Here is a 14,405-nt window from a genome sequence, read left to right on the forward strand (position 1 = left end):
CCATTCAAAAGCAAATAGGGATTGGCTGTTAGGTGCTAGCTAGAGATAGAAGGCGTCCTTTAAATCTAGACATGTGATCCATCCTGCCTTAGAGGGTATGAGTTTTAGAGGAGTGTATGGGTTAGGCAACCCTGAATGCAGCCTGATGACTGCTTCTTTAATGGCTCTTAGATCCTGTACAGGGCCGTAATCATTTGTCTCAGGCTTTTTCACCAGCAGCAAGGGAATATTCCATGGGGACTGGCATCATTTTAGAAGTCCCATTTGAGTAGCCTGTCCAAGTGTGTCTGGATCCCCAGACGTGCCTTCCGTGGGACCATTTATTGGCGTATTTTGACAGGTTGGGCCCCAGGCATTAGGTCAATTAATATTGGGGGTGGTTTTTTGACCAGTACATTCTTCCCATGGTATCGTCAGGGACAAAGTCATGGATTGGGCCTTTTCATTTAGGTGCAATTGCATCTGTCCATCCAAAGTGAAGGCTATTTTTGCGCCCATCTTGGCTAGGAGGTCTCTACCTAACAATGAGACCAGGAAGTCGGGTAGATACAGGAACTCATGAACTATTTGGTGACCTTCCAGCTGGCATTGTTGGGGACCACAAAATAGCCTCTGGGTTTGCATCCCAGTGGCTCCTATGATGGTGACTTCTTGACCCAATAGAGGTGCCACCTTGTCACCACAGAGTGTTCAGCTCCAGTGTTGATGATGAAGTCTATTGTCTGGTCCCCTACCTTCATTTTGACCATGGGCTCATTTGGACAGAGCCTGGTCTTTGATAATCAGAGTCTGCTCCTGCCAGTCCGATCTGGTCAGCTGAGGCTGACCAAGCTGGGATGTCCATCTCAGATGTCTAGTTGTCCATCTGGTGCCTGAGACTGGAGCTATTTTCTGGTTTCAGTGACAATTTTTCGGCTCTTCTGTGTTGAAAAGGGTGAGCAGAAGTTGCTTACAGTTGACTCAGGCAGGGTGGTGAGTCTGGAATATAGATTCTAGGAGATCTATCATTGCCTGTGGCTTCTCAGAGTAGGGCAGCATGTGGTGTCCCCAGTTGAGGAGTCAGTAGTACAGACCAGTTGGTTGCAGAAAAATGATCCCCCCCTCTTGTAGGGTCCCATTGCAGCCTATTCTCAGTGACCCCTAGTCTCCTGCAATGGCATCTGCATTGCCATTGGGGCCTTGGACCTGGAGCCGCAGACCTAAGGTGTCCCTACCAGTTCAGGTATCCCTGGTTGAAGCAGACTGGCTGCTGGTAGAAGCAAGACTGACAGGGGGTGACTGTCAGGCAGGTGAGGTTCCCCTCCCTTGATTGATGGGGCACTGGGGGCATATGGTGGTAGAAATGGAAGGACTTCTGAATTTTCTTGGAGGATGGGGGGGTGGGTTTTTTTTTTTCCTGCGAAGTCTTCTTTCCGGCCTGCGCCACTAAGACCTTACATTTTCCCTTACTATTAATGCAGAACCGGACCCAAAGAGGTTTGACCTGGGCTATTTCCAGCCATTGGTCAATGAATGGGAATTGATTCGGATGGCCAGGGTCCCCTGTAATTACCTTATAAACAGCTCAGATTGTGGGGACATCTAGGGTGCCCTCAGGGGGCCAGCTTACACTGAACATAGGCCATTCTGATTCACAGAGCATGCGTAATTTCCCGGGGATCGGGTGGGGTGGGGTGTCAATTTGACCCCATAGTCACCTGAAAATCCCTTTTTAAAATTCTTAATCATACAATCCAGAACAGTTGGTTTTGAGGAATTTTCCCCCATCCTGGTATCCTAAATGGGTCCCTCCCAACGTATGATGTAGCAGGACAAATATGAGGGAAGAGGTTGTTTCCTTCACCTGGCTGCTCCCCTCAGGGGTATTAGATGCCTCTTAACATTGGCAGGTCAGTATAAACACCTGACTTGGATCAGGCCCCTGTGGACCTGATTCTGCCTCCAGTCATTTATGAGGTCTTCACAGAATGGCACGGTAGGACACACTCAGGCTCCGTAGCCAAAACCGTGGAGCACGGGCACTCACACATACATTCAAACAGATTGCACACTTCCACCCAGGGCTTCCCTGTTCTATGCGGGGTGATCAAGTTCCCCTTCTGCCTCAGGGGCTGGCCTGAACTCAGTCTGAAGTCCCTAGGGACACTTACCGATCCGACGTCCTGGGACAGGCCTTTTTGTTCCACCTGGAGTCCGTTTGAGCGCAGCGGTGGCCGACTATTGTCGGGCCCAGCGAGGGTAGGGGTCCAGTGAAACCACCTGCGGCTCCCCCTTCCTTTCCATCGCAGGGGCCCGATATGAGTGGCTTCTCCGCTGGCCTTCGACAACGGTGGCTCAAGAGGCCAGTGCGGCTGTCGGCTTCCAGGCCAACACTTGGCACAAGTGACAAGCGACACGCACTTACACCGGTGCCGGCCTAGGGGAGACACTTCCAAAAGCTGAGCGCGAGCTCTGGCACTGGCCTTCTTTTATGATTGGCTAACTTCCGAGTACTTTGAAACTTTCTATCAGCTGCACAGGTGGGTGGGACTGCAGGGGCTCAAGGAAAAAGGTTGGGGGTGGGGTGGGGGTGCACTACCAGTTGTACTACGTGGGCAGTTGGCTGATACAAAGGGCAAGTAAGATTACAGAAGCCAAAAGCATGCAAGGGGGGTTATCCGGCCTCGCACATCTGGCTTTCCTTCTCACAGACCCCAATAGAATAATTTCAACACGAAAAATCATCAATTACAGGTCTTAACAGAGAAAGATGTACACTGCGTCTCCTACAAGATACAGACCACTCCTGAAACTAAGCCAACGAGAAACCGTCATCATCACCTTGAACCTGAATTGGCTGTTCTCCAGTAGACTTTGGGTCAAAATAACCCCTCCCACCTTCCTCCTCCTTCTCCATAAAAGAACTTCTCTCCTTTGTTGGACTTACCTATGGTTTTGCCATAGTTTGCGTGCAGCGAATTGCAATGCTTTGTTGCTTTAGAATAAACCCATTTTTTGGTAGTAAAATAACAGACTTTTATTTTTAACAACATAATATCTACTCTTCTTACTCATAGAGGGGCCCAAGAAAATAACCATGGGTTGGCTCAGGGTAGATACCTACGGCATTTCGACATTCAGGAGAGCACCACTGCGGGATAAAAGGAACTGAGCAACGTCTTCCTAAAGCAGTTTCTCCGGTGGGAAACGCTGGAGTCCAAAAAGCGCGGGCCTGCGGGCGCCAGACGCTGTGTCACACACAAGGTGGACCGTTGGAAACACCCTCCCTCTCTACGAGGGATCCGAGTGTTTGAGGGAAGCGGGGGGTGGGGGGAGTCTAGCTAAGGACCTAGGACCTCATCCAGTCCCTGTCAGTGCAGCAGAGAACCCTCTCTCTCCACTCTGGCCATTCCAGACCCCGACAAATGAGCGGCACAGCCGTCTCTGTCCTCTCCGGATTTACCGCCCTAGATTTCTACCCGGACTGTTTGGGGAGGTGCTCTGGTTCTTATTTCCGGTGGCGGAGAGGTGCCGTTGCCATGGCAATTAAAGTAGAGGCCGAGGTCTGTTGAGCTGCAGTGAGAGGATCGCGGAATCCGTGGAGAGAATTGCCTGCGGTTCCTCGTTTGTGAGCTGGAGTTAGGTAGCGAACAGCTCGCGGTCTCTGTCCCTGCAACGCGCCCTGCCTCGCTGTCCGGCTTCCTTTTCTGTCACCTTTTATTTCTCTGTCCTACTAACGCTTGGTCCGTGTGTACCTCAAATGTACCCCGATACGCAGTTTTGTCGTCGTGAAATACAAAAACAGAGAGGTTGCCCGCGATCATCTGTGAAATGTATTTCACAGTGTAGGGCCGGCGACTGGGCGGCTCTGCTTTCACTTGGCCCTTTAGAAGCCTTAGGCGCTTGTTAACAGTTTATTTTTCTTGGTATTGTGTGGCGGGTTATTTATGGAGCCGTTTGCTACAGTGTGCTCTCTGGGCCCCTGTGTTGGTCTCGCGCTGGAGTTTTAAATGAGGGAGGTTTCTAAGCCTGAGGGGTGCAGTTATATATTTATTTAAGCTTCCGTTTCGTCTCTCGTCACAGAAAGGGAAAGAATAGAATTCTGGAACATTTGTACTGTGGGATTTCCACGTGAGGGAGTCACCTTATTTGGAAAGAGTATTCGAGGACGAACCTAAAAAAATACTTAAATTTTAAAATTGCTTGCTGCAAAATGAACATTCATTCTTCCTTTCTTATTGGAACAGTTTTTCACCCCCCCCCCCCACATTTGTGAGGAGATGTGTGCACGCATATGTGTTTAAAACTGATGCTTAATTATAGTGATATCAATTTGCAGTAACCAGACTGTGACACCACATCCCTATGGGGTCCTTCTAAATCTGGTGTAATATGAAAGTGTCAGGCAGGCAGTCTGTGTATTATAAATAGGGTACTTCATCCATGATAAGCGATTATTATCTTTCTTTCCCAAGTGTAAAAGACCTATATAATTCAAGAAGGTGCAAGTGATTTAGGCCTCCTGAGTAAGAATCCAATGAGTCCTGAAGGGGACCCTACCTGTGTCGTCTTATTGTTGAACTTGAAATATTCAATTTATTAGGTTGGAATGTATTTTTAGAAGTCAAAGCTGGGTAAAATAATGTTGGAAGCTGTTAGACCACCAGCACGATTTAGCGCCTCACAGTAACTGTTGTACAAGAAGCCTTCATTCACGTTAATAAAGAAGAAACTGTTATCAGAATTTACTGCCTCTTGTTACTGCTAGCTGGGTGACATCTCTGTCCCTCAATTTCCTTATCTGTAAAAGGGGCAAAAAAATACTTGACCACTGTAATAAGGATAAATTGAGATGTATGATAGTTCTTTAAGCCTTATGAGCAGAGGTGCTATATAATGCCACAACGTTATTATTAGTGATGAATGCAGTAAAATCTCACAATAATGCTATAAATGGGATCTTAAAAATTGAGTTATTCAAAATGTGGGCCTACATTATTGAGATGTTGGTGGAATGACCTCGTTGATCCTGCTGAGGTGAGGGATGCCAACTGCCAATCACATGACATCCGAATTCTCCTTGTTGTGGAGTCCACTCTTTCTACAGTTTATTTAGCACTTATTATGTGGAAGGCACTGTTCTGTATGTTCCCCATGTATTATTCAGTCCTCATGACAACCCTATGAAGACTTAACTTCAGCTATCTTATTTTGAGAGAATAGATGTGTGCTTTTCCTTTGCTGTATGATACTTATTTTGCATTTATATTACATCTTTGCTTTGGCTTTGTTCTTTTGGCTCCCTCATATACATATATATATTTTTCTTTGTATAAATTTTCTTATATATAGTTGATTTCTAAATATACATGTATGTATAGCTCATATATATGTATGTATACATGTTTATTTACATGCGTATAATTTGTATATATGTGTGTGTGTATATACAAATATACATACACACACACATATATATAAATTGCTGAAGGCTTGTCCTAGTTTAGCATGTGATAATACAAGCATATGCATATTATAATATTGGACTTTTCCCTGGATATGAAACCTTTAATGCCTTGATTTCCTCTCCTCCACCCCCACCCAATTTGAGAGGCAAGGTTACATTTGCATTTTAGGGGATTAACACTGACTAAAATTTTAAAATTATTTTCTAATAGAATGGCCATCAGTCCAGGAAGAGATGCAGCTTTCTCCTGTCAGAAGTCAGCACTTTCAGAGAGTCTGCGAACAAAGAAATTTCCACTAACTGAAGAAGAAATATTTTATATGAATTGTAGAGCTGCCTACTTAACTGTTTTTAAAAGCAGCTTAGAAAACATTATTTCTAAAGAACAACTTTACTTGGGTAATTTTTTCTTTAAAATTTAAGTATTTTGCCTTATTTGTTGAAAGGTAATAGATCAGAAAGACAGGAATAAGAATTACATTGCTGAATCATTCCAGTTTCTTAGGGAAGCTTGAACAGTGAAACTACATTACGCTATTGTGTGATTTTATATATTTATATATTCTAGTAGCTTCCAAATAAAGCATTCAATGTTTATACAGACTAGATTAGTATTTTTTTTAAGTTTTTAAATTTATTTTGAGAGGCAGGGAGAGAATTCCAAGCAGGTTCCAAGCTGTCAGAGCAGAGCCTGACATGGGGCTCGAACTCACGGACCATCAGATCATGACCTGAGTTGAAAACAGGAAACACGAGTTGGATGCTTAACCGACTGAGCCACCCAGGTCTCCCTATATTAGTATTTTTAAGGCTTCCATCAATTACTTGCATATTACTTATATATACATAGATATAGATATAGATATAGATATAGTATATTTATTTATTTTTGAGAGAGTGCATGAGCAGGGGAGGAGCAGAGAGAGGGAAGGAGAATCTCAAGCAGGCTCCACACTATCAGCACAGAGCCCAGTGTGGGGCTTGATCCCACAAATCCTGAGATCATGACCTGAGCCGAAATCAAGAGCAGAGTACTTAACTGACTGAGCCACCCAGGCACCCCTTAAAAATATATTTTTAAAGATTCTTATTTGGTACTTTAAGATTTATAATAATAGAATTTAAAACATTTTGGTATCTGAATCACTAGCCTGAATTTGACCTCTACTGAGGAAAATGTAAAGAATATATAAAAATGGGTTGAATGATTACAAAAAAGAAATATTAGGAAATGGGTAAAATTTTAAAAGAGAAGTGTGCTGTTTTTATTTTTTGGGGAGGGAGGGAGAGTTGGTCTTTTTTTGCTTCTTTCCATTATATGTAAAATTTCTCTGGTTGCAAATATCCATCAGACCAATGAATTTTGTCCTTGCTAGATATGTCAAATAATTTGGAATTCTTTACTCTTGAGTGGTAAACAATAGCCGATAACACTGAATACTCCTGTAAGTTTCATCAAGGCTAATAACTTTATGGATAGAGAAACAGAGTTATCTTGCCAACTTTAGAAGAGGTTTCCTTAAATAAAAATTCTGACATTTTTGCAACAGTGTCTTGGGTTTGTATGCAATAAGATCTCTATTTGAGGGGCGCCTGGGTGGCGCAGTCGGTTAAGCGTCCGACTTCAGCCAGGTCACGATCTCGCGGTCCGCGAGTTCGAGCCCCACGTCAGGCTCTGGGCCGATGGCTCGGAGCCTGGAGCCTGCTTCCGATTCTGTGTCTCCCTCTCTCTCTGCCCCTCCCCCGTTCATGCTCTGTCTCTCTCTGTCCCAAAAATAAATAAAAAACTTTGAAAAAAAAAAAGTTTAAAAAAAAAAAAAAAGATCTCTATTTGAGGAAATCCATATTGGGGAATATGAAAATTGAAAAGATTAAATTTATATTTTATTATAAGCTATAATTTTAGGTTTTTTCCTTTATTCTTTTGGATGTCTCTTTGTAATGTTGTAATGATTGAGTTCAGATAATCTAGATTTTTGAAAAGTTGTTGTGAACCAGTGATATCTCTTTCTTACTATGTCTTTCATCTATATCTTTCTGTCATTTATGCATATAACATGTGCTATGACATTCCATTTCAAGGTTGGACAGTGCAATACTATTGCCAGAGCTATAGAGTTCCTTTTTTCCCCAACTTATAAATAATATAGGTATTATAGATTCATGTCACAGCTTAAAGTAAACTCTGGCAAAAGATCGGTATTTTGGTGTTAACCTTTAAACATTTACAGTTACGTGTTCTTATTGCTATCAGACATAGTAATGGGCTCCAACTAATTCTAAACTTAGAAAGTAAATTAGATTAGTAACTACTAAATTATACCTATTTCTTAGATATGAGAATATCTACTTACTGAGTACATGTTTAGGCATAATTAATTTTATTCTGAGAAAGTTTTTTTTTTGTAATTAATAGTACATCAAAAAACCGTTTTGTTATTGAAAATAGCAACAAGTGTGTGCTAACCTGCCACTTGTGGCAAAGAGTTACACACCTGTTTTCCCAAAGCTGTACAGAAAATAGCATTTCTCTCTTTCTTTCTTTCTTTCTTTCTTTCTTTCTTTCTTTCTTTCTTTCTTTCTTTCTTTCTTTCTTTCTTTCTTTCTTTCTTTCTTTCTTCTTTCTTTCTCTCAAGTATTCTCTACTCCCACAGTGGGGCTCCAACTCCCTGAGATCAAGAGTTGCATGCTCTACCCACTGAGCCACTCAAGCACCCCGGCATTTTCTTTCACATGGACTTTTGACTTCAAATCACAACTTCATTTAGGTCCTGTTTATAGTCTTACCTTTTAAAGGGTGGACATTGGCTGGGGATGGAATCCTAAAACACATGTACCTTTTTCCTGACTGTCTTTATAGATGAGTTATAAAATGGTCTGTTTTTATGCTAGGCAAAATACTTGAGAAGTGTGCATGCAAGTAGGAAAGGGGCAGAGAGAGAGAAAGGGAGAGAATCCCAAGCAGGCCCCACTCTTAGCATGGAGCCTGATGTAAATCTTAATCCTATGGCTGTGAGATTATGAGCTGAGCTGAAATCAAGAGTGGGATGTTCATTCCACTAAGCCAGATAGGTGCCTACAGCTGCAACTTCTGTTAACTCTACAAGTCGCCCTGGATGATGATCTTGTTTCCATTTCTGTCTCAAAGTTTAAATTATCTAGGTATGATTCACTGTCATAATCTGGAGGATGGGAACATTTCTCTTAGTCTGTGGACTTCTAATATGTTACTAACTGTGAATCATAACCACAGGTAGCAATTTTACCCTTCAGGTGTGGACTTCCTAGTTGTATTATAAACCTTAGGAACCAAGAAGTTTGAATCTCTGAAAAAAACAAAACCCTTTATTATGCTCATGCACAATGAATGTTCAAAATAAGGGACTCATAAATGTCTATATTTACTGCCCTGATCTGGTTTTTATTTCCTTGCAGATTTTTTTTAATTAAATTATTTTATATGTATTAGTCCTTTTTCATTAAATTGTAGACCATCCAGATTATCATTTTTTTAATGTTTATTTTTAAGAGAGAGCATGCAGGCAGGGGAGAGGCAGAGCAAGGGGTACAGAGGATCCAAAGTGGGCTCTGCACTGACACCAGTGAGCCTGATGTGGGCCCAAATTCAGAAACTGCGAGATCATGACCTGAGCTGAAGTTGGACATTCAATCGACTGAGCCACTTAGGAGCCCCCAGATTATCATTTTTTATAGTGCAAAGTGTAATGCAAGATCTTGTGAAATTTCACCTATGATTGTTAGAAATATCCAATATAAGGTTTTATAATAGAAGTTGTAGCACGATTCAAGACAGTTATACGTTTTAAAATTCTATTAATTCCTTCTCTAGTGTTTAGGAAACTTACCATGGGTTCATTTTAGATAGTGTTAGGTCTTAATATGCAGAGATTTGTTTATGTGCAAATTACCCATTTGCTGCTTTTAAACTGTACAAAGTACAATTGTTTAAAGCCATTATGTTTTAATGTGTATGGCATATGCAAATACAAAAGCCTTTCTCACATTGTAATTTGTTGCCTTTCATAGATACAAGAGCATACCTTTTAAAACAAGAATGTCTCTAAAATAACCAGTTAAAGGACTGTTTGTAAAAATTCTGGTTAAAAACCAAGTGATTTGACCATTGCGTCTCTATAATGCATACTTCTCTCAAAGTATGTTGACATTCTTGGGGCGCCTGGGTGGCTCACTTGGTTGGGTGACTGACTTCAGCTCAGGTCATGATCTCACGCTTTGTGAGTTCGAGCCCCGTGTCGGGCTCTGTGCTGACAGCTCAAAGCCTGGAGCCTATTTCAGATCCTGTGTCTCGCCCTCTCTCTACCCCTCCCCTGCTCATGCTCTGTGTCTCTCTGTCTCTCAATAGTAAATAAATGTTAAAAAAAAATTTTTTTTAAGTATGTTGACATTCTTGATCTTTAGCAAGGCTATAACTGTAAATAGATATTTTTTGTGTATATATTTGACATTTGTGACTTGATTAATGATTAACAACTAATGTTCTTGAAGCCCTAATGTTTAGTAGTGATGAACATTTTAGATAGATACATGCCTTGTTGACAATAGTTTTCTCAGATTAATGATTTCCTCATTTCATTAAGGTATTTGTTGGGCCAGAAAAAGTAATAATTTATACTTTTTGTGGTTATTCTTATGTCCTCAAAATAAGTGGATGGTTATTTTTAATCTTTTTTTTTTCCTCCAGGCACTTTTACAAAGTAAATCGATGTTTTCAGTTAGTTAAACTATGTAGGTTGAGAACCAACTGTCAGAATAGGAAAAATGAGTTTAATTCTGGCATTAAATGATAACATATGTATTTTTTTCATTTTTATAAGTCAGGCATACATTGATATCACTAGATTATCAACCCCAAAGGTGTATGTGTACTTGTGTATAATAGTGTAGTGTATAATGATTTTAAAAAATATATACTTAGGTACCAATTCCAAATGTTACTATAATAACACTTGTTTAATTGGGCAGCTCTACAGCATGCAGGAAGAAATCCATCCCAAAAGACCATTAATAAGTATTGGACTCCTCAAACTGCCAAACTGAATTTTGATGATTTTTGTATAATTTTAAGGAAGGAAAAACCTACTTCAAAAGCAGAACTACTAAAATCATTTAAGCAATTAGATGTAAATGATGATGGCTGTATTTTGCACGCTGATCTTTATAAACTTCTAACAAAGGTAAGATTTGTGAAATAGTTTTGTAATATGCATTGCTGGCCAAACTATTTGGAATCTAACTTTGGCTACCAAGGCCACATTAAAAATAGCTATTTCATTGGCAGGTGAAGTGAATCACATATAGGTTGTTTATAAAGTACTTAAGGATCCTTCTGGATGAAAAGTGCTTTGTAAATAAAACATAAAGTATAAAATTGAACCCATGTTGCAGTCCCCTTGTGTGCCTTTGCAATTATTTGCTGCTCAGAACTTTTTGTAATTTAGGAATAGGTTCATATGTGATAATAAAAGAGAAACAAAGTATAAATGGGATTGGGAATCCATTTTGATTATTGGTATCACGGGAGAATTATCATTACTCTAAATTCAGTGGTAGTATTATTACTGGATCTATAATATATATTGTTGAAATTTAGTAAACTGAAATTGATACTTTTACAAAATTTGATAAAATTGTGAAATTTTAATTTAGATGAATTTCATTATTGCTTGACATAATACTCGTTCTGAGGTTTATAATGAAACCATATATTCAAGTTGACTTGTAGAAAAGATTAAAATAAATTTTCACTCTCCTCCTGTCCCTCGCATAACAAAGTGATAGTCATGTTGCTTTAAAATAAATCTTGTTTTCTCAGAGAGGGGAGAAGATGACTCGAGAAGAAGTAAATGCTGTAACAAGTTTGGCAGATGTAAATGCTGATGGCAAATTTGATTACATCAAGGTACATAAGTTCATGCTAATGTAAATTTGTGTACTGTGTAGAAGAATTTTTAAAGGGCACATCTTTTTGATATTGGCAATGATGTATTTGATATGTTGTGTACAAAGTGTACTTGACATTTAATCTGAAGAGTATTGTAACCTGATGACTACATTAGAAATAAGCAAGGTAAAATACATGCATGTGCTCACACATTACAGATATGCACTCAAACATAGAGACTCTTCTCAGAAATATGCCGTTTCTGGGGTGGAAGAATCATAAAAATTATTTAGAACAAACTCAAGTCTACACATGTCTTATAAAAAAATAATAAATCACTTCTCTTTGTGTAACATTTTATTTTCACTCAGAGTATGACCTCCTCATTGAATCATGGCTACATTTCACTAGGTCACTTGAGAGTGGTCAATCTGATTCAAGAAAATAAAATGAGTAACCTAGTTCAATAGGAAATATATTCCATCTATCAGTCTATCCCTTGCCTACTAATGTGCATTTGCCTTCTCCCAAATGTATGATTGAAGGTTTTACCCACTGGACTACTTTTTTGTTTCCTGTAGTTTTGTAAATTATATGTGACAACCAATGAGCAATGTCTCAAAACTACTGTAGAAAAACTGGAAGTTGACAGTAAACTGAGACGTCAACAGTTTGGAAACCACATTGAAGAACCTCCTGAAAGGGACCCATCATCAGTACCAAAACCATCGCCTAGAATCATAAGAAAAACTGAGCAGGAAACATTCTCAAATAAAGGTATTTACTTTTGATACTAAAGATTTCTTGAATAAGAATGAAGGGTCATAATCAGATAAGTTTTTCTTTCTATCTTAGCTTAACAATGATAAATGAGAATCCAACTTTTTGTTAGCTACTGTTTCTAGACTCTCTCAGATGTAAAAATCTATTGAAGTAAAATTTTATTATGGAACTTGATTTGGCTATGCTCATTATATTTTATTAAAACTAAAATTTCAGAGTAAAGAGTGACTGACATATTGAAATAAAGAATCTTATTAATAGAACCTACATTAGGGACCACTAAAGCCTGATAAATATGAAACTTCTGACTTTATTTCAATAGGAAGGAAAAAAAGAAGGAAATTAATACATATGCCTTTTATGCTACACTATGTTTAGAAACAGACTTCCTATTGATGACTTTTGATAATGTGAGACCAAGTAATTAACTCTTACTTATTACAGGTGATACCAGGAGTTCTTCACTGGCAACAACTAGAAAGTTCAAAACATCTATTTCCTTCACAATTACCATGGGTGCTAATAGTAACAGAAACTCAAAGTTAACCGAGCCAAATTCAATAAAGGTATAGTATTTTAAATTAATAGGTAATACTTTTTCTGCAAATATTTGACATTAAGTTTATTAATAACTATTTGGTATCTACAGAGAACCAATAAAGTTTGTGAAGTAATTCTTTGAGATTTTTCTGTGGATTACAGTATTTCTACCAATAAGCCAGTTTTAATGATTTTAAAGTAAAAATGATGAATAAGAATATTATTAAAAGATCTTCAATTTGAAAGTGATGTCTTTTCAATTTTTGAACTTGATGAATTGATTATCTGATTATGAACTTTGCATAGCAATTTTTTGGTTTTGTTTAACATGTTTTCCATAGGTATTTCCTATAAATACATCATTCATTCAATATCAATTCCTATGAGAGAAAGACAACAAAGTCACCTTGCTAAGTCAATATTTGTGGAGTGTTAATATTGATCTTCTTCCTTTGTTTTCCCTTTTTAGACTCAACCTTTACTAGTTTTCTTTCAACAGAAAATAATAGCTACAGAAATATAAAACATTAACTGGAAACTGCTAGGATACATTAAAAATGTGTACCTAGAGACCTCTGTAAAAGGGGGAAAAATGGTTATGACCACATACTATAACTGCTGTTAGAAAACTGAACTGATTGTTCTCAAGGGCTACATTTTTGTTTCAAATAACAACTCTGTATTTGTTATTGAACTCTGAAGTCCCTTATATCTTTAAATTGCTAGAGAGTGACATTTGTTCTATATTAAAATTTTAAAACATTATCTCCAAGGAATTTTGTTCAGACTGTTTAGGAATCTCTACACCCTAAGCAATTTGGTGTGCATGTCCAACATGTTCACACACAATATTTAGTGTTCCAACAATATTATTTTCTACCAATGGTAGCTTTCTCTAATTTGCAACTAAATTAAAAGCTCATAAAATTAACTTAGTTAAATAATTGTGGTTTATCTAATTCAAAAGTGTAAATAATTTTAGCCAGTGTATATAGAGAAAAATATTAATATGGATTATATTAAAACCATAATAAGACTTTTTCTCAGTGTCATGCTCCTGTTAATTGGGCCCTTACCAATACAATTTCTTTCTTTCTTTCTTTCTTTCTTTCTTTCTTTCTTTCTTTCTTTCTTTCTTTCTTTCTTTCTTTCTTTCTTTCTTTCTTTCTCAATGTTTATTTATTTATTTTGGGAGAGAGAGAGAGACAACTAGTAGGAGAGGGGCAGAGAAAGAGGAAGAGAGAATCCCAAGTAGGCTCTGTGCTGATAGTGATAGTTGCAAGGGTTCCAGCTCACAAACTGTGAGATTGTAACCTGAAATCAAGAGTCAGACACATCCGACTGAGCCACCCATGCGCACCACCAATACAATTTCTTTTTTTTTAATGTTTATTTTTGACGTTTATTTATTTTGGGGACAGAGAGAGACAGAGCATGAACGGGGGAGGGGCAGAGAGAGAGGGAGACACAGAATCTGAAGCAGGCTCCAGGCTCTGAGCTGTCAGCACAGAGCCCGATGCAGGGCTCGAATTCACCGAACTCTGAGATCATGACCAGAGCCAAGTCAGACGTTCAATGAACTGAGCCACCCAGGCACCCCAATACCATTTCTTAATGTAGTTCAACTCAACAAATATTTACTGAAATGGTAATATATACCAGCCATTTTGCTTAGTATAAAATACAGGTGTTGGGTGCCTGGGTGGCTCAGTT

General features: G+C 38.9%; 2 protein-coding genes across 8 annotated transcripts in view; one reads left to right on the forward strand and one right to left on the reverse strand.

The window, feature by feature from the left end:
* Positions 1-3,440, reverse strand: part of ITGB3BP (integrin subunit beta 3 binding protein) — a 72,533-nt gene extending 69,093 nt beyond the window's left edge. For 4 of the 6 annotated variants that reach the window (XR_015254757.1, XR_015254756.1, XM_086717189.1 and 1 more), the window contains exon 1: positions 3,104-3,440. Coding sequence is in view for 3 of the 6 variants with exons in the window: in XM_086717189.1 (XP_086573315.1) it covers positions 3,104-3,108 (5 nt within the window). In the remaining 3 variants the exon portion in view is untranslated. The remainder of the gene's footprint in view (positions 1-3,103) is intronic. The other 2 variants (XR_015254755.1, XM_086717187.1) reach the window with 1 other exon arrangement.
* A 27-nt stretch (positions 3,441-3,467) lies between these two features.
* The window catches only part of EFCAB7 (EF-hand calcium binding domain 7), a 47,895-nt gene continuing 36,957 nt past the window's right edge, over positions 3,468-14,405 (forward strand). For both annotated transcript variants that reach the window (XM_025912216.2, XM_086717177.1), the window contains exons 1-6: positions 3,468-3,622; positions 5,658-5,845; positions 10,451-10,662; positions 11,301-11,387; positions 11,951-12,146; positions 12,597-12,718. In XM_025912216.2, the coding sequence (XP_025768001.2) occupies positions 5,659-5,845; positions 10,451-10,662; positions 11,301-11,387; positions 11,951-12,146; positions 12,597-12,718 (804 nt within the window). In that variant the 5' untranslated portion in view covers positions 3,468-3,622; position 5,658. The remainder of the gene's footprint in view (positions 3,623-5,657; positions 5,846-10,450; positions 10,663-11,300; positions 11,388-11,950; positions 12,147-12,596; positions 12,719-14,405) is intronic.

This window comes from Puma concolor, chromosome C1, assembly GCF_028749965.1.
Source record: "Puma concolor isolate L17-30 chromosome C1, mPumCon1.1.hap2, whole genome shotgun sequence".
Taxonomy (NCBI): Eukaryota; Metazoa; Chordata; class Mammalia; order Carnivora; family Felidae; genus Puma; species Puma concolor.